General features: G+C 41.2%; 1 protein-coding gene across 2 annotated transcripts in view; it reads right to left on the bottom strand.

Annotated features, from left to right (window-relative positions):
• HCRTR2 (hypocretin receptor 2) overlaps positions 1 to 24,326 on the bottom strand; it is a 131,447-nt gene that overhangs the window by 58,381 nt on the left and 48,740 nt on the right. The window contains exon 2 of one of the 2 annotated variants that reach the window (XM_082249151.1): positions 18,141 to 18,319. In XM_082249151.1, coding sequence (XP_082105277.1) covers positions 18,141 to 18,319 — 179 coding nt within the window. The remainder of the gene's footprint in view (positions 1 to 18,140; positions 18,320 to 24,326) is intronic. The other variant, XM_082249152.1, reaches the window with a different exon arrangement.

Here is a 24,326-nt window from a genome sequence, read left to right as displayed (position 1 = left end):
GGGAAAGATCGAAACTCGATCTTGTACCCTGACCTTATGACTTCGCAAACCCACTTGTCCGGGATTCTGGAGAGCCATGGATCCGGGAACCGGCGAAGACGTCCCCCCACCCCTTTTATGGGTGGGGGCGCACCTTCAGGGTTTAGTAGACTTATCTTCAGGTCTGGAAGGGGCGGGCTTTTGCTTGCCCGACCAACGTCCCCTGAAGCCTCCTGAAGGAGCTTTGGAGGACTTAATTTTTTTCACCCGCGGGACGAAAAAATTTTTTGTGAGCAGAAAAAGAAGGCCCTCGTCTTTGACGAGGTCCTTTACCCTTAGCATTTTGCGGTAAAAAGGTGCTCTTTCCTCCCGTGAGATCCTTAATGATCTCATCTAAGTTGGCTCCAAATAAACGCTCTCCTGAAAAGGGGATATTAGCCAATGCTTTTTTGGAACCTTGGTCGGCTAACCAACCTTTTAGCCACAGTGTACGTCTGAGAACCACTGCTGAAACTGATGCTCGCGCCAATAATGCAGTGGCGTCTAACGCCGCATCACACACAAACTGTAACCCCTGTATCATCTGTTCCAACAAATCTGATACCGCCTGAGGGACCTCTTCTAAGTCCCGGCGTAACCATTTGGTCCATTCAGTTACAGTCTGTGAAACCAGCCCAATAGCAATTATTGGTCTGAAAGCTGATCCAATCAAGGAAAAAATGGTGCGAGACATAGCTTCTATCTTGCGATCCACCGGATCCTTAAAAGACGGAGCGTCTTCTAATGGAATAACCATGGCTTTATTCAATCTAGCAATTGGTGAATCCACCACAGGTGGTTCTGTCCATTTCTTAATGAGGGTTTCCTCAAACGGATAACGCCTGTTAATGCGTTTAGAAATAGCAGAAGTGCGTTTTGGCAGATTCCATTCTTCTTTGATCGGATTGCCAAAACATTTGGGCAATGGAAAAACCTTCGCCACTTTGATGCGTTTTTTAGTCCCAAAGGGGATCTCAGTCTCAGCTACTTCCGACGGAAAACCCTGTAATCTTAAGGTTTCTTGAACAGATACAATTAGCGCGTTTACCAACGCTTCCTCTCGGGCTATGGCTGATGCCGAAACATCCTCCTCACTATCTGAAGAGACAGTACCCGAGACACCAATCCCAGATGAGGTACCTGCAACTGCAGAAATAGGCTCAGATTCTGAATCCGAAGTTTCAGATAACATGGGGTTAGGCGGGGGTCGCTTCCTTGCGCCCTGTCCCTGACAAGCCACTTCCACCTGGGACACAAAGGTCTCCATAATAGCTGACAATGATTCAATCGTAAGCGGGGTGCTGGAGGATCCTGCAGACACCTCGAGGGGATCCGGTGGAGATACATGAGTGGCAGGGTCCATGTTAACCCAGGACACTTTGCCAGAAAAAAACTTTTTTTTTTTATATGTATCCCCCTAGCGCAATAGCGCCCCTCAGTGTACCTGCTTCTTGACCCCCACAGAGAGAGAGAGAGAGAGAGAGGGACCCTCAAGGCTCACCACCCGATGCAGAGAAGTTTCCTAACAACTGCAGTCAGCGTTTGTCTCTTACAGACTGGGAAGAACTGTGTTCGTTTTCCCGGGTAGAAGGAAGTGGCTCCGCCCCCTGTGTACGCCTTCCGGCGTTCCCAGCTCTCCTCGAGGTTAGCTGGGCTCTTCAAACATGGCCGCCCCCATACGGGAGACAATAGACTCCAAAAAAATGGCGGCCGGCGTGACCTGCGGACATTCGTGTACCTGGTCTACAGCAAAATGGCGGCGGATTGCCGAAGTATCGTCTTCCCAGCACATCCACCTGCATACCACGCTAATGGCGGTTTATCGCTCTGCAGGAGGTCCACTACAGTCAAGGTAGTATTATACCTCCTATGTCTGCTGTAATACTGCAGTCTGCTGGGTAGAGTGTTAGCTCCCAAACCAAGTCCGCTTGCCCACCAAACACATGCTGTATTTACAAGGGGGACTTTTAGTGTCAGAAAGATACTGACCATGTATGGAGGGGCCCATATTCCAAAATGCCTCATAACGAGGAAAAGGAAACATTTACTCACCATACCGAACCGACAGGCACCCTCTCTTCACAATACCCTCTCCACCGGGGTGGGGGGTTGTTGACCACTCCGGACGCCTCGACTCTCTGGTTCCTGGCGTCCAAGCGAGACTTTTAACTCGCAAGGTCAGTCCCTCCAATGGGACTCTGTCGCAGCCGACCCAGCGCGGAGCTCTGGTCTGCACGCGCTCCTAGGCAGAACCGGGATGACCACTGGATCTCAACATCCTGCCCGTCGCCTGGCCCCGCATACTTACTTGAATGTGTCGCGGCCGACCAAGCGCGATGCAATGGTCTGCGCGCGCTCGTAGGCCGGCTGGGGTGACCACAAGTGTCGCCCAGATCCGGCGTAATTTGCTTGAAGATCTCACAGGAAAAAATACTGGAGAAACTACCTAAAAAAATATTTTTTCTAAAAAAAAATCTTGCCAGGACCAGAGATCCCAGCAAGGAACTTAGGTCCTTACTCCTGACTAGACAGAAAAAAACTGATTTCCTGTAGCAGAGAGAGGGAGGATATACCCTCTGGGACCGCCCCTAGGGTGGAGCCAGAACGTTTTTTCTTTCTGCCTAGTCCTACTCCTGCGGAGACAACATAACCCAATTGATGTGAATCAAAGAGGACTACGTCTGTCAATGAGCGACAGAGAAAAGGATATGATGGGGCTGTTATGAATAGAACTATAGAGGAGGTGGGAAGAACCTCACAGGAAGAATGCCTATAAGAAAGAAATAGAGAACCAGATACTAGAAACCAGTGGGGCTTTATCTCTGATTATCATGTTCAGTAAAAAGAAGTTGAGCAGGTATTTAGAGACCATTGGGGAGTTCTACGAATGGATAAAACTGTGGGGAAGGTGATACCGGATGAACCAGTTTTTATATACAGGAGAGCACAGTCCTTTGGAGAAAAAATTGTCAAAAGGGTACCGGACCCTCCCGTTAAACCAAAATTGTTTTGGGATAATAGGGAAGGGTTCTTTGCCTGTAGACTCTGCAAAGCTTGTAGACAAGTAAATGTCCATCTTAGAGGACATACCTCTTTCACATCAACAGCTAATGGGCGCAGTTTTGAAATTAAAAATTTAATTACATGCATGTCCACCCATGTGGTATATGGTCTACAATGCCCATGTGGATTAATCTATATAGGACGTACCAAAAGAACCTTGGGCAAAAGGATTTCGAAACATATAGCTAATATATGTAAGGGGTACAAGGACCACAGTGTCTCCTTACATTTTAAGCTCAAACATAATAAGGACCTCTCAGGTTTGCTTTTATGGGGTATTGAAAAGGTAGACTCAGCATGGAGGGGATCTAACATGGTGAGAGAGATATCCATAAGAGAGACCTACTGGATCTATCAAACCAACGCACTTCATCCAAATGGGTTGAATGTTGAGTTGGATATGAATTGCTTTATCAGCAACTATTAGGTGATGGTAGGTCAGCAATCTGGTATTCCTGCTTGTTTGTATTTCCGCTTTTTTAATCAAAATTTTTTTACGAATTTTTATTAATTATTTACATAATTCTATTAACCGGTTGCCGACCGCCGCACGACTATATACTGCGGCGGTCAGCCCCGGCCAGGCAGAGTGACGTATCGGTACGTCACTCGCCTGTCACTGACTTGCGAGCCTATCGCGAGCGGGCGCGCGCCCGCCGAGGCGCGCGCCCGCCGCGGCTCGTTCACAGGCAAGTCAGTGCGTGTGACCGGCGGACTCGATGTCCGCCAGTCACACTGCGATCTCTCCTGTGAAGGGAGAAAGACAGAGCAGCTTGTGTAAACAAGCTGCCTGTCAGTTCTCCCTGTGTAAAAGTAAAGATCTGACCGTTCTACTATGTAGAACGGTTGATCTTTGCTTTTACACCAATAGGAATGTCCCTACACAGTAGAAAGCACGCCCCTAGGACACACTTAACCCCTCCCTGTCCAATAAAGTTAACCCCTTCCCTGCCAGTGTCATTTTTGCAGTAACAGTGCATATGTATAGCACTGATTACTGCAGTAATGTCACTGGTAACCCCAAAAGTGTCAAAAATGTCAGTCAAGGGTTCGATCTGTCCGCCGCAATGTCGCAGTACCGAAAAAAAATCGCAGATCGCCGCCATTACGCGTTAAAAAAAAAAACACCAAAAATGACAAAAATCTTTCTCTTTGTTAGTAAACACGATAACTTTTGCGCAAACCAATCAAAATACGCTTTTTGCGATTTTTTTTACCAAACATAGGTAGCATAAAACAAATTGGCCGAAAAATGTTAAAAAATTTTGATTTTTACTTTTTTTTTGGGGGAATTTCATATAAAAAAATGTGAAAAATATTGTTATTTTTGCAAAATTTACGCTCTTTTTTTGTTTATAGCGCGTGATCAAAAAATCGCACAGGTGATCAAATACCACCAAAAGAAAGCTCTGTTTGTGGGAAAAAAAGGACGTCAAATTCGTTTAGGTACAGCGTCGCACGACCGCGCAATTGTCCGTTAAAGTCACGCAGTAAAAAATCGCAAAAAAAACCCTGGTCCTTTAGCAGCCAAATCCTCCGGGGCTTAAGTGGTTAACTGTCATTACTTTTATTATTTTCACATATAATAATATATAAGTTATATTTAAGTTTTTTGATTGTCCCATATATATGGACAAAAAATGTTTAATTGGTGCAATAGTACAGACCCTATTTATCTATGGGGGGTTGTAGCAATGAAAATCTTCTTAGTTCCCATAGCTTATTAATATGGTTTTACCATTCATTTGGATGAGCTGTATAATGTCCATTCAGTGAATGTTTATAGAGAGGATTTAATTATGATAAGCTAGGTTTTATTTCTTGATTTTAAGTGATTTAACAGTATTCTAATGGCATTATTGAGATGTGCAAAGTCGGATGTTGATGACCTTATGATGACAGTGGTGGTCTCAGTGGTCCTGTTTTACCGGCCTGGGACTTTTAATGGGACCTCACACCGCTATAATGAAGACGAGAAACACCAGCTTTTTTACATTAAAACTGTTTATTTTAAATAATATTTTTTGCTAACATGTACAGTTACCCCCATTGTTGGCTTTGTTCTGCCTGATTCCCTTGGAAGCTTCCGGTGTCACGGCCGGCTGGGGAGGAGGGGGCCGCCCAGATGGAAGGATAATAAAAAGGTGGTGACCGTGGAGGCGTGCCCACGCACTCAGTTGAAGTCCTTGATGACGAAACGCGTCAGTGCGTGAGCATGCGGTCACCTAGACTACCCAGAGCCTCTGACGTCACGTTCAGGAACCCGGAAGTCCATGAGCTGGTACCCAGCTGCAGACGGTACGAGTGACAGTAGTGGCGGTAGACAGTGTAGCCGTGAGGGTGTCCTATGATGTTTGTTTCCAATGCTGTGAATACATGCTGAAATGTGAGTTTGATTTTATGGATAATTATGCAATAAAATCGGTTTTAAATGGTATACACTATGAGTTCTCCCTTATGATTTCATGGTGCCGTTGATGAGAGCGCTGGCGAGCCTGTGACAAGAGATCTATGGTCGGTGGTTATAACAGTGGATCAATATAGAGAGTCTCGCTGGAGAAATTCAAAGCGCCTGATAGCAGAGGTGTGGTGGAGGTGTGCATCATCCCATATATACCAAAGACCGAAGAGGGATTCACCGCACTTTTCAAAGAACATTGCACTGACTTTGATATGTGGACTGGTTATTATTAGTTTTATCCCTGGAACCTTAGCATTTTGGTTCAAATGCGCTGCTAGTGTATATTTTAACCGTTGGTTTCATTTATACACCTGTTTCTAATAGATATCTCGGATATAGTAGCTGCAGTATATATAGTAGTGAGGTGCTGCGGTTGGTGGTACACAACACTCATTTTCACCAGTTGTTTCGCATAAGCGCTGAGTGATTAAGTGATAGATTCTAATTTTTAGTCCCTCTGTACTTGCTCCTTTTCTTTATGTGGTTACTGATGTTTATGGAATATGTAAATTGTAATACTGCAAATTGATAATGTTGTTTACACTGTCTTGTCTCTCTACGTTCCTCCCCTGTTCACTCTGGCCTTTTGGGACACCGTGATGGCTCAGCTTCTTCGGGTGGCAGAGGGCCCTGTACAGTTGGCGGGTGACTTAAACTCGGTGATGTTCACCAAGTTGGACAGGTACCCGGGTCGGCTTCTTCCTCTCGTGCGGCCTCGTTAGAAAAATATAACCTGGTGGACTGCTGGAGATGGAGGAACCCGAAGGGCAGGGAATATTCGTGTTATTCTGCTTCACATAAAACCCTTTCCAGGATTGATCTCTGCCTAGTGTCTCCTGATTTGCTTCCCAGGATGTTGAATGTCTCGTATTTGCCCAGAGCTATTTCGGATCACTTCCCAATGCTGATAAAATTTAGCCTTTCCTCCGCAATCGGGTACATGACGTGGCAGTTTAGCCCCCCAGTGGTTGTCTGAGGAAATCTTTTTTAATATTAGGGCTAAGGAGATGGCTCACTTTTGGTCGGTCAATCAGGAGACAGCCTCAGGCGCCATTGTATGGGATGCCTTTAAGACTACCATGAGGGGTGCCGTGGCAGGAGTGATCAAACAAGTGCGGGAAGATAGAGCATGGAGAGTAAAATCTCTGCAGTCGGCAGTGACTGCAGCGGAACTTGAATATATTAAAAACCCTTCTTCATCCAACTACTCCATGTGGCGAGACACTGCTAGGCAATTGGACCTTGTGTTCCTGGAAAAAACTCAGAAAAAATTGCTGTAACAGAAACAAAAGTTGTTTGAGTATGGTGATAAAAATAGTAAAATTCTGGCGTATCTCTCACACTCTGAGCATCTGGTTACAGCCATACCAGGTGTATATGATGGTACTTTACAATAATGCACTAAGAGGGAAGAAATAGCGGAGGCTTTTGTCTCCTTTTTCAGGCCTTGTACATATCTCAGGTATCATACACTCCAGCTGAATTAGATTCCTATTTACAACAAATCCCCCTTAGCAGCATTTGATGCCGCTGATAGTCTACCCTTGGAGGAGCCCATCACTGCTGAAGAGATTGAGACTGCAATTGCTTCCTTTGCTGCCAATAAGACACCGGGGTTAGACGGCTTTTCGATTGAGTGGTACCGGGCTTACTCAGAAATCCTCACCCCACGGTTATCGGAGCTTTACTCTGAGGCCTTTGATCGTGGGGTGCTCCCAGACTCCCTACGGGAGGCTTCAATAGTTCTGATACCTAAGCCAAACAAGGACCCCAAATATTGTGAATCCTACCATCCTATCTCATTAATCAATGTGGATATTAAGATTCTGGCCAAGGTCCTAGCGCGTAGAGTAAATGCCATAATTTCTAAAATGATTCATCCGGATCAAACTGGGTTCATACCGGGATGCTCCACGGCAGTAAATTTACATCATTTTTTCACAAATCTCCAAGTCCCCACAGACGGGCCAGACACCAGAATAGTGGTGTCCTTAAACACTCATAAGGCGTTTGATTCTGTTGAGTGGCCTTATCTGTTTACGGTCCTTGAACAGATGGGATTTGGGCCAAAATGTATTAGGTGGGTCAAACTCTTACACGCTCGCTTGCGGGTTACCAACAGTATCACAGAGCCTTTTTCTGTGTGCCGGGGTACGTGACAGGGGGGCCCATTGTCACCCCTGTTGTTTGCCATGGCGATAGAACCGCTGGCTATGCTGATGGGGGGGGGGAATTCATGGCTGTAGGGTGGGAGACCTGTAAGAAAACATATCTCTCTATGCCGATGACATGCGACATGCTTCTGTACCTGAAGGATCCTGGTGACTTGTTAACAGTGGCACTAGATGTGGTAGAAACCTTTTGGCGGTACTCGGGGTTTAAGGTTAATTGGGACAAGTCTGTGATCTTCCCCTTTGACCCGAAAGTGGCCCATGATTTGGTAATTCCCCGCACACTTCAAGTGGTGACCAAATTTAAATACTTGGGGATGGTCATTCAACAACCTGTACAGACTTTTGGCCATTCAACAACCTGACAACAATAATACATTTCCCCGATGGTACATAGACTCAAACAGCCTCTATCAACTTGGATTAAACTGCCCCTTAACTTGATGGGAAGGATAAACATTTTTAAAATGGGATATTTTCCCCGTTTCCTCTATTTATTCTGGCAAGCCCCGATGTATCTACACAAAAAAACAATTTTCTAGCATTGAAACCCTGCTCATATCATTCATATGGGGAGCGAAGCTGGCTAGGATCTCCTTGAATACCCTAAAACTCCCTGCTCAGGAGGGAGGCCCCTGATACCCAGGCCTATTATTTGGCAGCCCAGCCCATGCATGCATGGTTTTTCCCCGATCTCCCGAATGCAGTGGTTACCACTTTAGCAGCAGTGATGGGATCTTATGAGGCCTTACTGAACTCACTGTAGAGGAAGGGACCCTATCCCTTGGGAGGAGCGGGGATTTAACGTCTCTCCTTTAAGATCACCCATATGTGTAACAAGTGGCTGGGGGGTTCCTCCTTCAACAGGTCCCCTAATACTCCGTTATAATCCAGGTCTGCAGGAACTATATAAACTGACGGAACCAAGGAGGTGGGCAAGATTTGATCTGAAATATACACATCAGCTATTTGCGGATCACACATTTAAGTCCTTCTCTGTGCTCTGAGCGGAGCTGGGGGTACTATCCACTTGCTGGTTCCTGTATCAGCAACCTAGGCATGCGGTGGCAGCGCAGTTTGACCTACAGGGGGTGCGTCTGGCTCCATTGCGGTTGGAGAGGGTACTTATGGATGCTAATCATGGTAAACTCATCTCCAGATATTACTCCTTGCTTCTTACTGGTACTGAGGAGAAACTGACTACACTTAAAAATAGGTGGTGCTCAGAGCTGCCGCAGTTGGAGAGGGAGGCCTGGGATGAGCTTCTTGGCTCACAGTTCACTTGACTTATAGCGGCAGGCGATAGGGTGATACAATTGAATTACTTGCATAGAATTTATTATACTCCGCATACAAAATGGGGAGACTCCCTTCCCCAGAGTGTCACAGGTGTCAGGCGGATAGGGGTGACTTTTTGCATATAGTCCGGCTGTGCCCAGGGGTTCAGGACTTCTGGAAGGGGGTGTGTATATTTATGGAAGACAAACTGGCACTTCCGAATATCTGCTCTCCTGACAGATGCCTGCTTGGGAATCTGGCTGAGGAGGATCTTCGGCAGTCCCAGAAGATATTAATACGTATCCTGTTCTTTTATGCCAAGAAAATGATTGCATTGAGTTGGAAGAAGTTTGACCCTCCTACTGTGGGAGCGTGGGTTGATCTGGTCATCAACAATGCTTTATCTTTATATAAGCTCACGTATCTGGCCTGGGGAAACCCAAAAAAAATGTGATAAACTATAGCTAGCCTGGATTGAGTCGGTCTTAGGTTCCCTGGATGTCTAGGGGTGAGTCGTGATGGGAGGGCTCAATATGGTAGCGTATTGGAATTGCCTCTATGATTCTTTATGTAAGGTAGTACACTGCCAGACTGATATAGCTTATTATTTATTTTTTTCTCTTCTGGAACTATATGACTCGTTCTCTCAATCGTGCTACATGAGCTGCACCAATGCTTAGTTATGGACTGCATTAGCGTATGGGTTGGATTGTTATACGGTTTTCTGTTGGCGGGTGGGGAGGGAATTGTCTAAGAGAAAGGTCTCGGGGGTGGTTTCTTATATTTTGCATTCTCAATACATGTATGACTATTTTGTAACTACTTGCTTTGTACAATGCTATCTCGGTGACTGTGTTAGCTTTGTTTTGTTGTTATTGTGTGCCTTGCATTGATAAAAACACCTTTAAAAAAAAAAAACAACAAATGTGTTTATATCATGATCAGCGGTGATTGGACCTTTACCCCAATCTGTGACTAGCTGTGTCCAGAAGGTGCGATCACGAAAGGATGCCATATGACACCACTCAGAATGGGCGGAGCGTGCTGTAGCCATCGTTTTGCTATAGCACAATCGCAAGTGGTTAATAAATTATGTTAATTCTGATAACTAACAAAGCAGCTGACATATAATTTTTGTGCCTTTTTTTAGTTGAAATAAATGACTGGTTGTACTCCAGTGACATGCATATAATTAAGGTCTGTGCGCTTCATTAAAAGCCACATAAAAGTGATCAGACAGCTGCTACAGCTTCATTTAACCATGCTGTTTATAAACAAAAAGTGGTAAACTTATCAGCTCGTCATATGTCTTTTTTATAGACTGTTACAATATGTTGACTTCAACAAAATGATCTTGATGAATAACATTTAATCTGCATCTGCAGGCCGACTCTGACAAATGCCCAAATTTACTCAGATTGCGACTAAAAACTCTCATGCAGGTCATTATTATGCTAAATTGCCGTTTGGTACAAAAAAAATAAACAATATATAACAAGGCAAAAGGCAATACATTCATTTCACAGGGAAACTATCATCAAAAGAATATAGAGTATGTTCAGTTAGGAAACATGAGATTTATCCCATTCATTATTCCATGTTATATCACTATAATACCCCTAAACTAACTTATTTGTTGTTTCTGAAGAGTATAAAACCCTAAAAAAAAAAGTATGTTTATTCAATAGGAAATGCAATGTTCTAAATGCAAAGTCTAGTAACCTATAGCAATAGCCCATAATTGAATTTACTGAAGCCAGATTAATACAAAAAGAGATTCTAACGGGTGTTTGAAATTGTTGCATCTTGCACTTAGTTGATCGCTGCTTGCACTAATAATAGGCATGATCGAAAGATCAGTTATATGTGGGCCAATATATTTACAAAGAAAAAAAGCATGTTGTATGCTTTTATCAAATATTAAGATTCCGGTTTAGGCAACTGGCAGTGGGGCAAAACTAGTCGGTTTGCCCTCCTGAAGCCCCAACTACTGTATGTAAACAAACAGCCAGGGATGAGGAAATCATTGACCAAATATAGTCATGACTATATTTGAACAATTTTATCATCCAAAATCCTTGGGGATCCTTGAGAAATCTGTCATTTAGAGGTGATGGCTGGTCACCATTGTGGTGGGTTGTCATAACTGACGCTGGATTTATGCCACTGGATGACATGATTGAAAATGGATATTTATTTTGAAGGATAAGAGTCTTTTCACCACATCCAGTCCCCCAAAAAGGGTGTAGGAGCTTGTGGGAGTACTTCTAAAGAAATCTGGAAGCCCCTTTTTAATAAGTTGGCCCCAGATATCCAGAACCTCCCAGGAGAATGAGTACAGGGGTACATTTGTACCCTTTACCCATTCCCACAAAAAATTCAAAGTAAATACAGTTTCTTATCACAAACACAAATGTAAATATTATCAATCAATCATGTTATCCAGCAATGTAAACCCATTGTCAATCATGATGACCCACTACCACGTCCTGCCACATTACTGGTACTAAATGACAGGATCCCCCACTCATTCCTGTTTGTGACCTGTTGTTTTAATGTGATAAAAATAACAAGTAGATAAGTATGTTTAACATAGTCATTTGTTTTTTTCTTGTGATTAATCAGAAAATTGGAAATTATGTAAATTTAACCAATTTTGAACAAAAACTGCTCTATGAATCATTATCACAAGTATTTATGATCAATGATATGCTAACGGGTATAGAATGTTCAATGATTAAGCACACAGTCTGTGTGAAACGCGTCTACCTAGTCACGATTGTCATATTTGGATGTCCAGTAAATAAATCTGGATTTTGACTCAACCTGGAGTGCTGCCAATTCCTTTTCCTTTATCATGGAATGTTCAAACTGACAAATGCTGCATTCACTTTAATTAACCATGGGCAAGGCGAAATTCTATTTTTATAAAATCCCCTGACCATTAATAGTGTACATACCTTTACTTTGCTAAGTCTACAGTTATTGTTTATTTAGTCATTCAACCCGAAAAAGGTCTACTGAAATAAATGTTTTAGTTTTCTAAATTTTGAAAAGGTTAGTGTATTTCTATTCAACATATTAAAAGTTATACCCTAATGTTAATTGCATGAATTAAACATGCAACACCTTTCCTCCTATAATAAGTATCTAACCAATGAGTACAAGCCGCTGGACTTAGTCTTTACTCTGCTAAGGGTTGTATTGCTAACTGGTTACATTGAACATGAAACACCATTCTGCTATGCAAATTGACTACTCATTCAGCTGAATAGAATGTCACTTTTTATTTCTATGAAAGAGAAATATAATAGTTTCCTACCTGTTTCATGTTCCATTGATGCCATCAAAGGCCTTGCTCCTCATCTTCTGTCTTTGGGAATAGCCTATACCCTACAGATAAAATAAATAAAGAAAAGAACCCTGACAAAGCTTCTTCCTGATTACAGTTATGGTAACTACTACATATAATCTGTCCTTTGTCTGTATGTATAACCATAAGCTAAGCTATGCATTAGCTAACATATACATAAAGTCATTGCCTACAGCACTTGATACTACACTTTAGAACTTAATTCTGTGGAAGAGGAGTGAGACATTGGTCTTCACTTAATTTTTTATCACACTCTCTGTGTAGGCAAAGTGAGAAACTAAAGAGGTCCTACACTACTGAAAGACCCATTAAAGCGGTAGTATCCCGCTTTTTGACACTTTTACCTACAGGTAAGCCTATAATAAGGCTTACCTGTAGGTACAAATAATATCTCCTAAACCGGCATGGTTTAGGAGATATTTACAGTGCATGCAGCCGCTCTCGCGAGTGGCGCATGCGCTCTGAAGGTCCGGGGGGACCTTCAATTAATTGCCGGGAGCTTGCTGGAAAATCGCGGCTCCGGCCAATCATCACGCCGGAGCCGTCTCTTCCGGCCAATCACCGCGCCGGAGCCGCCGAACCCGGAAGAGACGGCGAGGGATCATGGCAGCGCCCACAGCGATGTCCGGGGGTCCGTGTGGGGGCTTCGTTCTAAGGTAAGTTACACATAATGGGCTAGTATGCGATGCATACTAGCCCATTATGCCTTTGTCTTGCAGGTTTTTTTTTTTTTCCTACGGTTTACAACCGCTTTAAGCTTGGATTGGAAGGAAGAGTGGGTTTGTGAGTCTCCCTGTACACCAAAGCAGGGAGCCATTAGCAACTCTTTACTGTACACATACAACCCTTTGCCTTTTATTGTTCTATTGATGTTATATAATTTTCATGATAGTTTCCCCAATCAACACTGAATGTAATTACCTGTTTACAATAAAAGCTTTATGTTTTTTCCTTTGAAAAGTTATCTACTATAATTTGATACATAATATGATTATTTACATTTATAACATAATTGTATTTTAAAATATATAAAAAAGAATGCAAAATGGTTGTACCAAATTAAAGCTGACTGTTTTTTGGCCCTTTTCTAATTTGTACCTCATTTTAAACCCAAATAAATCAATCATGAATCAAAGGCAAAGCCTGAAAAAATATTCAGTGTAACCCATTTTAAATGGAACCTGCTGACAACCAGTCAGATATTAGCTTTGTGTCACAGAGGTCTGAAATGTAATTATGAGCGTAGTGAGATTCAGATTTACAATGGGGTTACTAAAAAATAGAAGACAAGGGGGTTGATTTAATAAAACCAGAGAGTGCAAAAACTGGTGCAACTGTGAATGGTAGCCAATCAGTTTCTAACTTCAGCTTGTTCAATTAAGTTGTGATAAGAAAATCTGGAAGCTGACTGGTTTCTGTGCAGAGCTGCACCAGATGTTCACTCTAAAGGTTTTAGTAAATCAACCCCAATATATTTATTAATAAAATAGCTTTGGGATATGGCATCTTATCCCCAAGCTAGTCTTCAAATCTGTAAAATAAAACTGCTTGAATAATAAAATATTCATCTGCATCTACCTATTAAAAGGTATGGACAAAAAAAAAGCCAAGAATATAACAGAATAAGGAGCCCTAACATACACCAGCTTCCAGGAATGACTGCAAAACATCCCGTTACAGGAAGTATGACCATGGAGGGGGATTGAGTTGGAAGAGAGATGCCTCCCCCTGAGCCTTGGACTCCCGGGTTTTTTTTTCTCTATGACTTTCTTATTCTGATCTCATCACTTACCTTCTTCCCTAATAATATAAAAAAAATATAATATAGTGGTGAACACGACTTCATAAACAACCTCCACACTTGGCTTCCATCGCTCTGGATAGTCAATCTATGCACATTTTGTTATAAACTGGATTATGTATTTATGCTTACTGTGTGAATTTGTTGTATACATTAAGAATATGTAAAAAAAATTAAAATAAAAACCTCTATCTAATTATTGTTGCTGCCTGTGTCCCCATTGATAGATTTCACTTCACGTTTTTTTCTATGAGAAACAACAGGAAATGAAAGGAAATTTTTAATTTTCCCTCACTTTCTGTCTTAGGGACAACAGTCACCAGGAAAGATTTAGAGGGGTGAAACTTCACAATCAAGACAAAGACAGCTATAAAAACTTAAATCAGGTCTACTACAAAAGAAAAGATAGCTTGTTAAGTCCCCATGGGATCCTTTGCACAAAGCACTTGTTCTAAAGCAATGCAAGGACCAAGCTGAGTCAGATAGCTAGCCCCAACTAATCACCTAACTATCTACTAAAAAGATCAACAGAGACATTTTTCTTAGTGACAGCTCAGGAGGAGTGGGGACTTGACAGACAGTACACACAGAGTCTGCACAGCCCCCAACCACTCAACTTACACTGCAAGACAAAACATCACGGTGTTTCCATATGTGTTATGAGTGTCATCCTGCTATTCAGGGGCAGGGAGAGAGTGGAAACTGTAAGCTTGTGTTGTGAATGAGTTCAGATGGAGAAAAAGTATTTTACTCATATAACATCAAGCTGACAATAGAACAAGTCAGGTATTACACTAGGCTGTCTCAGACTAGTGTAGTAGCTAGTTTGTGCTGTTGTCATCTTGTGTTTTCATGAATAAATGTGGTCTTCTCCAGCTACAATCATTCATAACACAAATATAAAAATGATAAATGTGTCTGCACAACAAATCAGCTGTTCTGTAACTTACTAACTGTATAGGGAGCGCAGAAGGTGGTGGCTATGGGAGTGTTTACATGCGAGTAAGATTTGGACGCTGTTTGTTTATTCTGTTCCATGTTCCAATATTGGTTTTACAATGAAGAGCACTAGATCTTCTGGCTTTATTGTTTGAGGGGTAATTGAAAATTTGGTCTGTCATTCAGCGGATGGGTTTATATAATAATCCTCCGGGCAAGATCCTAGTTTTCAATTTTGGGTGGATACATGGAGCATTCCCCTGCCTATTCTGACCTCTTTTCACATTAGAGGTTAAATCCAAGGTGACTCATAAATAGTTCACAATTGTGTTGGAGAGAAATTAACGTTTTTGGCAAGTTTCAAAGGCACATTTGAATGGTTAATGCACACTGATTTTATGATGATTTTAGGACTGATTATTTCATATTTTGCATATTTTAACCTTTCACATATTCACTTATTGTTTATATATATTCCCAGGGTCTAGATTGTAAGCTCTAACGAGCAGGGCCCTCTGATTCCTCCTGTATTGAATTGTACTGTAACTGTATTGTCTTCCCCACACTGTAAAGCGCTTTGCAAACTGTTGGCGCTATATAAATCCTGTATAATAATAATATGTATTTTGAAGGGTTTTGATTATCATTGATTTGGCTGTCAGATTCCATACTCTCTGTAGAGGAGACAGCAACTGGAGATTGGAGAGGAGTGGGGCTCAGTGAAAGCTTTAACTCCCTCCCCAGAGTGAACACACATATTTACTTTTATGCTTTAGGAGGGGTGGAGCTACAATGAAAGAAAAGAAAGATTTATTTTTAACTTAACTGCTCAGATTTTATTGGGAAACAGTGTTATATGCGCACATACCCCTGGGGGGATTTAACAAGCATTTGTTTCTTCTGGCGATACATCTTCTTTACCAAAGAGTATAACACTTCCCCATGCTAGCCCTAGGAGCTGAAAAAAACTTAGTAGCTCAGAGTTAACCCACTATTGGGTTTTGGAATGGTTTTTGATTTTCATTTTTTTATTTTGTGTCTCTTATGTTCTTTAACAGATTGATAGCTTATGCCAAATGACATTAAGTTTTGAACAAAATATATGCGATTTAATACATGGATCTCACAGGCAATAAAGCCTCAATATGTAAACTATTAAGCAGCACAGTCCTCAGGAAATTAGATTTTGTTGTCTTTATAGAGTGAAGGCAGATTGGTATTTGGACATCTTACTGTTAAAAATTTAGGCTTGCAGTGCTATGAGTCCTTTTATATGTATGCAAAACACAAAACATTTTCAAAGCTAAGCTCTAGCCAAAATGTTGCTTTTGGATACATGTTAAAGGCTATGTGCACATACAATTTAAATTGAAACAATGGATAACCTAAACCATTTGACAAAGAATGAGAAATTTGTTGCTACCAATGTCAAATACTTTATCCTGCCTTATGGAGCAAAAAGAAGGGTGTTTTCATAAAGTAAACTTCAGCCCTTCATTTAAAACAGTGCGTGGAACACTATAAAAAGGGAAATTCAAAAATGTATATTTTTGTTTACAGTCACCAGAGAGTTAAGATGATATCTTCCAATTGTGATACCTGTTCTGAAGAAAAATGTTCAATATGCAATTTACCCTTGTTTTGGAGAGTGTAAACGTAATTTCCTATTGTGTCTCCATTAGGGACACATACTACAATTAAAACATAACAGAATCTGTAACCCTACTGCATTTTACACGAAACCTAAACAGTGAGTCCTACATTAATCTTAGAGATAACAATACTTTCCTACATCTCAGAGTGTAAGTAAAACATTTTTTTTTTTTTTAGTTTTGAATAGTGTAGGGAAGGGTTAAAATCCCAATGTATTTTTTTTGCAACTAATGTGTTTCACCCACATACAATACATAAATGAAAAAAAAAAAAAAATGTGCAGCGCTCTTACAAAAAAGACCACAGAATGTGCATCATCAAACAAAGTGTGTTTTACACATAAAAAAAGATAAATCCTAAGAGAACTCCAACCCAAAATTGGCCAAATAAAGTTTCACAAACTTTGGAGAATATTGCACATTTGGAAGGAGTTTGTGAAACTTTATCTGGTCAATTTTGGGGTTTAATTGTTTTAGGATTTATCACTTTTTTATGTATAAAACACACTTTGTTTGAAGATGCACATTGTGTGGTCTTTTTTGTAAGAGAACACCACATTTTTTGTTTTTCCATTTTTTAAATGTCTTTATTGCTGTCTATTTTCCTGCTCAGGGGATTCATGTTCTCTGTTTATCATGGTTTCACTGAGATAAGAATAGATATGAAGACCAATTCCACACACTTTATGTTATGCCTCATGGACAGGAAATGAAAGAAAATCTCACAAATTGGACACAAACAGAAAATAATAAACTGAACGGGTCTTTAACTTTTCCCTTCTCTATTTAAAACTAAAACTAAAAGATTTTTTATTACATATACTTTAACGCTAATAGCCCCCCCCCCCTCTTCACTTTACCTATGTTATACAGAATATACTCCTCTATACACCTCACATTAGTGAATGACCTGAACCGAGCACCACAGCACACGTTCAGGGGTGCTCTAATCATCTTTTTAGCTGCACAGGCTACTCTTCATAGATCCCAAAGGACATTTTATTTGCTTGAAAGTCTACATGGAGACACATAAGAGGGACCCGAGAAGAGAAGGATTTGGGCTGCTCTGTGCAAAACCACTGCACAGAGGAGGTAAGTATAACATGTTTGTTATTTATTTATTTTGTTTAACAAGACTTTACAAGACAACATTTTTGGGTATGCTAAAACCAATGCTTTTCTTTTCAAACAGGTAGACTGGTACAATGTTTATGTTAATATATAAATCAAAGTATTTTCCACTTTCAGAAAAAAAAAAAAAAATGGATGCGCCATATGAATAATAATTAATAATAAGAGCAAAGAAAACATACTTTTCCTAAGATTCTCCCTAATAAAATGTAGGTACTATAAATATTATCATCACAAAAATAATGAACTATACCTGTAGATAAGGAATGACTTTGCAGAGGGGCTTTCCAAAAAACCAAGTTTCGGTTATGTCAACTACCAAGGTTGCTGGAAGACAAGTGATAGTGACAAGAATGTCTGCAAGAGACAAGTTGACTATGAAATAGTTGGTGACTGTCCTCATGTGATGATTCTTCCACACTGCAACACAAACTAACATTGTAGATGTGTGTTAAAATTTAATAGGAACATGAAAGTAATGTTCATTTTCAAGGAACTATATAAAATACAAACCAAATAAAAAAATTATAAACATCCACAATGTAACAAAATATCAAATATTTAATGCACCGCATATTATTTATAAAGATTTTTTTTTTGCTTTCTTAAAGTGCTTGCAAATCTTCACTTTTTTCAAATTTAAATAATAAACATGTCAATCTTACCTGCTCTCTGCAATACTTTTTCAAAGAGCAGCCCTGATCTTCTTTTTCTGGGGTACCCTAATGGTGCTCCTGGCTCCTCCACTTCAGAAAGGGCCCACCATAGAAAATCACTTTTTATGGGGGCACTCATGCGGGCTTAATCACCAGCCATACTGCCTGTGCGGCTCATCCCCTTGTCCCTAAGGCCCCTCGTCACAGTTTTTGATTGACATATGCTTTATGAATCTGCCAAGAGAGGAGGGAGAGAGCAGAGAGAGCTGCTGCTCTTGTGCACAATGCTGGATCAAGAACAGGCGTAAGTAAGTATGGGGGGGGGGGATTCCCAGGCACAAAAGGTTTTACACCTTTAAGGCTTTAGAACAATTTAAAAAAACCTTAAGGCTTTAGAACAACGTTAAAGCTAAATATTTTCTTCTATAATATATACTTGATGTGCAAACATCAATGGTTTTATAAATAAACCACTTCTTGCCTGGCCACTATATATATATAAATGGCTGGGTGGGAGCCTCCTTGTTTTGGGAGGATGCACGCATAAATCCTTCTGTTCTCAACTATAGTGACAGTGCACTTCTCTGTTGACAGTGATCTTTTTTTTTAAATGCAAAAAAAAAAAAACGAATAATAAAACAATAAAAAAGTAAAACATTATTTTTAAAAATGAAGGGTTCCTTCATACCTGCAGTGCTCTCTGAAGAACAATCCGCATTCTTATTGTTCCTCAGAAACAGTTTTAACCCCCTAAATTCTGGACTACTGCACCACAAATGTGTGTTTGGCAGAGTAGCGGGGCAGTTAAAGTGCAGCCTCATTCACTTCAATTGGTTGCACTCAATGAGCAGTAGTGCCTGCCAAGTATGACAAGAAGTATCATTCTTGCTTTGTACACCCCTGGCCACTACCTTCCCAGGTAAAGGGGGAGCAGTTGGGGGGCAGTAAAATATGGCTCATCTGTGGGTTTTTACCACCCCCCAACTACAAGTGTAATTGCGCCCTTACTCACGCACTACACCAGTGCAGCCAGTCACACTAGGGTTGATTTACTAAAACTAGAGAGTTCTACATAAAAACCAATCAGCTCAGAGGATTTTTTTTTTTTTGTCAAAGCTTAATTGAACAAGTTGAAGTTACTGTAGAAGCTGATTGGCTACCATGTACAGTTCCACCAGATTTTTCACTCTCCAGTTTTATTAAATCAACCCCAGTGTTTCTGAACACCGCCACACCAGTCTCAGTGTCACTATAAGGCCCCATTCACACAGGTTGTATCAATGCATACCCTTTGTAAGGGCCATGTTTACCCACATGAGGATGTGTTCCGTGCCTCCCTGGGCAGGCAGTCCAATTCATGTCTATCAGGACACAGTGACTGCATGGACACAGCTGCTGCTTCCAATCCCAATCCCAAACGTGCGCCTTGTTGGGTGCAAGGCCCCAACACAGACAGTGTGAGTTTTGGGACGTGCAACTGTTTGGATGTCAGATTGGGAGCAGCGGTTGTGTCTGTGCAGCCCCTGCATCCTAATAGACATAAATGGGATTGCCTGCATGCTGATACATAGAACACCTGTGCATCCCTAGGTGGGTAAACACAGCCCTCACATGGGGTATGCAATTCCTATGTCACATGTGAATGAGACCCAGTAGTACAGTCAGTCACAGTGTCCCTGAACACTGCCACACAAATCTCAGTGTCACCATAAGGCCTTGTTCACACGGGGTGTATCAATGTGCACCGTTTGTGAGAGCTGAGTTTATCTGAATGGGGATGCACATGTGTTCACAGCATCCCTGTGCAGGAAGCCCTATTGATGTTTTATGAGACACAGCAGTTGCAAAGACACAGCTGCTGCTGTCAATTTGACATCCATGCCGTTGTGGGCAAGGCCTTTCTCAATTTCCCTGATCACCATCACACTAGTCACAGTGTGACCAGACCAGTGTAGCCAGAAACAGTGTTCCTGATCACCACCACATTAGTAACAATGTCACCAGACCAGTGCAGCCACATCCTAGGAGGCTAGGCTTGTTTGGCTTATAGGAATGGGGGCTGCTATAGGTGATGCTACGCTAAGCTATAATCCCTGATCACTCGTACAGAGGCAACCATTACAGTATATTATTATCTATGCAGTTTTGATTCACACACAAAATGCAACGTCCGGTACATAATCTGTCCAAACATTGAAAAAGTATGACATATTTGGTATTTCCATACTCAAAAGCAGTTACAAAATGTGTTTTGGGGTAGAATTCTAAGTATGCCAATGTTATGTGTGAAAAATATCTTATAAAACTGACAAGATTTAATTTTCTTTCAATATTTTCCAAAACCTGTGGAAAAATAAGGAGTTTTTTAAAGACTCACCATGCCTCTTAAAAATACCTTGGGGTGTTTTCTCTCTAAAATGTGGCTGTTTTGTGAGAGTTTCTACTCTCCTTGTGCTCCAAGGCCTCCAAAAATATGATCGCTAGTCAGGAAATTACATGCATAATTTATGCTCCTAGAATACCTGAAGGTGCTTCTTAGATTTTGGGCCCCTCTATGTGGTTAGGCTGTGAAAAAGTATTACACATATAAAGTCATGGCCAAAAATTTGAGAATGAAACAAATATTAATTATCACAAATTCTGCTGCCTCAGTTTTTATGATGGCAATTTGCATATTCCCCAGAATGTTATTTAGAGTGATCAGATGAATTGCAATTGACTGCAAAGTCCCTCTTTGCTATGAAAGTTAACATAATCACATAAAAGAACATTTTCACTGCATTTGTGAATAAGGTTTCAAGGTGGCCAAGAAAGTCCAGCAAGCGCAAGGACTGTCTCCTACAGCTGATTCAGCTGCAGGATGTGGGTACCACCAATGCAGAGCTTGCTCAGAAATGGCAGCAGGCAGGTGTGAATGCATCTGCACGCACAGTGAGACATAGACTTTTGGAGGATGGACCAGTGTCAAGAATGGCAGCAAAAAAATCCACTTCTCTCCAGGAAAAACATCAGGGATGTTTTGCATAAGGTACAGGGATTGGACTGCTGAGGACTGGGGTAAAGCAATTTCCTTTGATAAATCCCCTTTCCGATTGTTTGGGGCATCCCAAAAAATACTGGCGAGGAGACACACTGGACGTTTTTGCTGCCATTGTGCTATGTGCTGGGTGTCCACTGTGCCCCTGTGCCTTTTAGGAGGATTTTGCTACCTCCAGGCCAATCTGCCCCCTATCTATCCATTAGAACGCATGTGCTTCCACTGTGGAGACTCTTATACATTTTACAGGAGTTAGGACTGCAGGTAATACATGGTGCCGTAAAGCGGGCTTGCAGCTTATGCATGCATTTGCAAATGTGTGCTAACTAAACCCGTTTTTAATGCATACTGTTAGACATGTTAATTTGGTTTGTAAGCAGCCTGGTTGGTGAGCTGAGCTGGTAATTTTCTGGTTTTGTCTTGCATGCGTTGCCCTTCCATGTGCTCCTTGCTGTGAAGGCCATTTATAGGTGGGGTCAGGGGCCATTTTGTTTGTAGAAAAGAGAAGCTACTGCTCCTGTGCTTGAGAAGTTGCTGTGCAGCTGATTATAATGCATGTCTCCACTGGTTCAGCCGCCACATGCGCTGTGCTGCCACTCACAACAGGTCAGGAAAAACCCAAATGAAACTCAAAAAAGAAAGAAACAGAGAGCGCACCAGACTTGCGCATTATCTTTGCAACAATTTATTGTTAAAATGGTGTATAGAGCTGCTCTAAGGAAGACACCCCTCGAAACGTGTCAGATTTATTTGGACACTTCAATTCCACAACTGTCACCAGTCAGCAGTCCATGCTGAGTGGATCCTCTGGTGGATTTTTACATATACTTTGCGTGACCTTTTCATCTCATTTGTGAGTATGTTGTATACTTTGTAATAAATTGTCCCAGAGGTAATGCGCTAGGCTGGAGTGCCATTTTGTTTGTTATTGATATATACTGGGGAGGGGACACACTGGGCGCCTTTGCTGCCATTGTGCTATGTGCTTGGCGTCCAGTGTGCCCCTGTGCATTTAGAGAGGATTGGGCTACCTCGAGGCCCATCTGCCTCCTATCTATCCATTAGAATGCATGTGCTCCCACTGTGGAGACTCTCATACATTTACTGGAGTTAGAACAGCAGGTAATACAGGGTGCCGTGAAGTGGCCTTGCAGCTCACGCATGTGTTTGCAAATGTGTACTAATTAAACCCCCTGTTCTTAATGCATACTGTTAGACAGGTTAATTCGGTTGGTAAGCAGACTGGTTGGTGAGTTGAGCTGGGAACTTTTTCTGGTTTTATCCAGAAAAAACCTTGTCCCGGAAAAGAAAAGGTGAACACTACCATCAGTCCTGTGTCATGCCAACAGTAAAGCATCCTGAGACCATTCATGTGTGGGGTTGCCTCTCAGCCAAAGGAGTGGGCTCACAATTTTGCCTAAGAACACAGCCAGGAATAAAGAATGTTACAAAAACATCCTCAGAGAGCAACATCTCCCAACCATTCAAGAACAGTTTGGTGAACAATGCCTTTTCCAGCATGATGGAGCATCTTGCTATAAGGCAAACGTGAGAACTAAATGGCTTGGAGAACAAAACATCAAACTTTTGGGTCCATGACCAGGAAACTCCCCAGACCTTAATCCTATTGAGAACTTGTGTTCAATCCTCAAGAGGCGGGTGAACAAAAAAGACCCCCACAAAGTCTGACAAACTCCAAGCATTGATATGCAAGAATGGGCTGCCATCAGTCAGAATGTGGTCCAGAAGTTGATTGACAGCATGCCAGTACGAATTGCACAGGTCTTGAAAAAGAAGGGTCAACCCTGTGTCATTCTCAAAACTTTTGGCCACAGCTGTTGTATCCCGATACTACAGGAGGAGGAGAATGTGTTTTAGGGTGTAATTATAAGAATGTCTATGCTGTGTTTTAGAAATATCTTTTGATAATTGACAACTTTGTGTAAAAAAAATAAAATTTTTTTTCTAATTTTCCAAAAATGTGAGAAAAATTACATTTTCAAAAAACTCATTATGCCTCTTAGAAAATACCTTGTGGTGTTTTATTTCCAAAATGTGGTAAATTTTTTTGTGTTTTCACTGTCCTGGTGCTCCAGGGTCTCTAAATATGTGATAGGCAGTCAGGTTTTGCATCGTTTATATCGCTATTTATTATGGTGTTCCTTCGATTTCGAGCCCCTGAATGTGGTTAGGCTGTGAAAAAGTCTCACATATGTAGTGCTGCAATATTTATAATGAGTAACATAATGGTTTCTGGGGTGTATACCTATGCCGTATGTGAAAAATAACTTGTTAAAATGGCAACTGATGAAAAAAAACTTTATTTACTTTCTTAATTTTCCAAAATGTTTTGGAAAAAAATTACAATTTCCAAAAATCCAACATGACTATAAATATAAATATTATGGACTGTCTACTTTCCAAAAGCGGGTCATATTAGGGGTATTTGATTGTCCCGGCCTTAAGAAATGAGTTAGGCAATCAGTACATTGAGACTAACCGATTTTCAAATATATATATACCATAGTTTGTAGACTCTATAACTTTTACACAGACTAAATAATATACACTGGGTTATTTTTTTTTTTACCAAAGAAATGTAGGAGAAAACATTTTAGTAAAACGAATGAGGAACGACTATTTATTCACAAAATATTGCAAAAACTAAAAAAAAAAAGCGAAGAAAAACTTTTATCTTTAATGTCTGGTCGTGTTCTCTTTGTATAGCAAAAAAAAAAAAAAAAAA

The sequence above is a fragment of the Pelophylax lessonae genome, assembly GCF_965119305.1.
Source record: "Pelophylax lessonae genome assembly, chromosome: 3".
NCBI lineage: Eukaryota > Metazoa > Chordata > Amphibia > Anura > Ranidae > Pelophylax > Pelophylax lessonae.
This window is presented reverse-complemented; position numbering and strand designations above follow the sequence as displayed.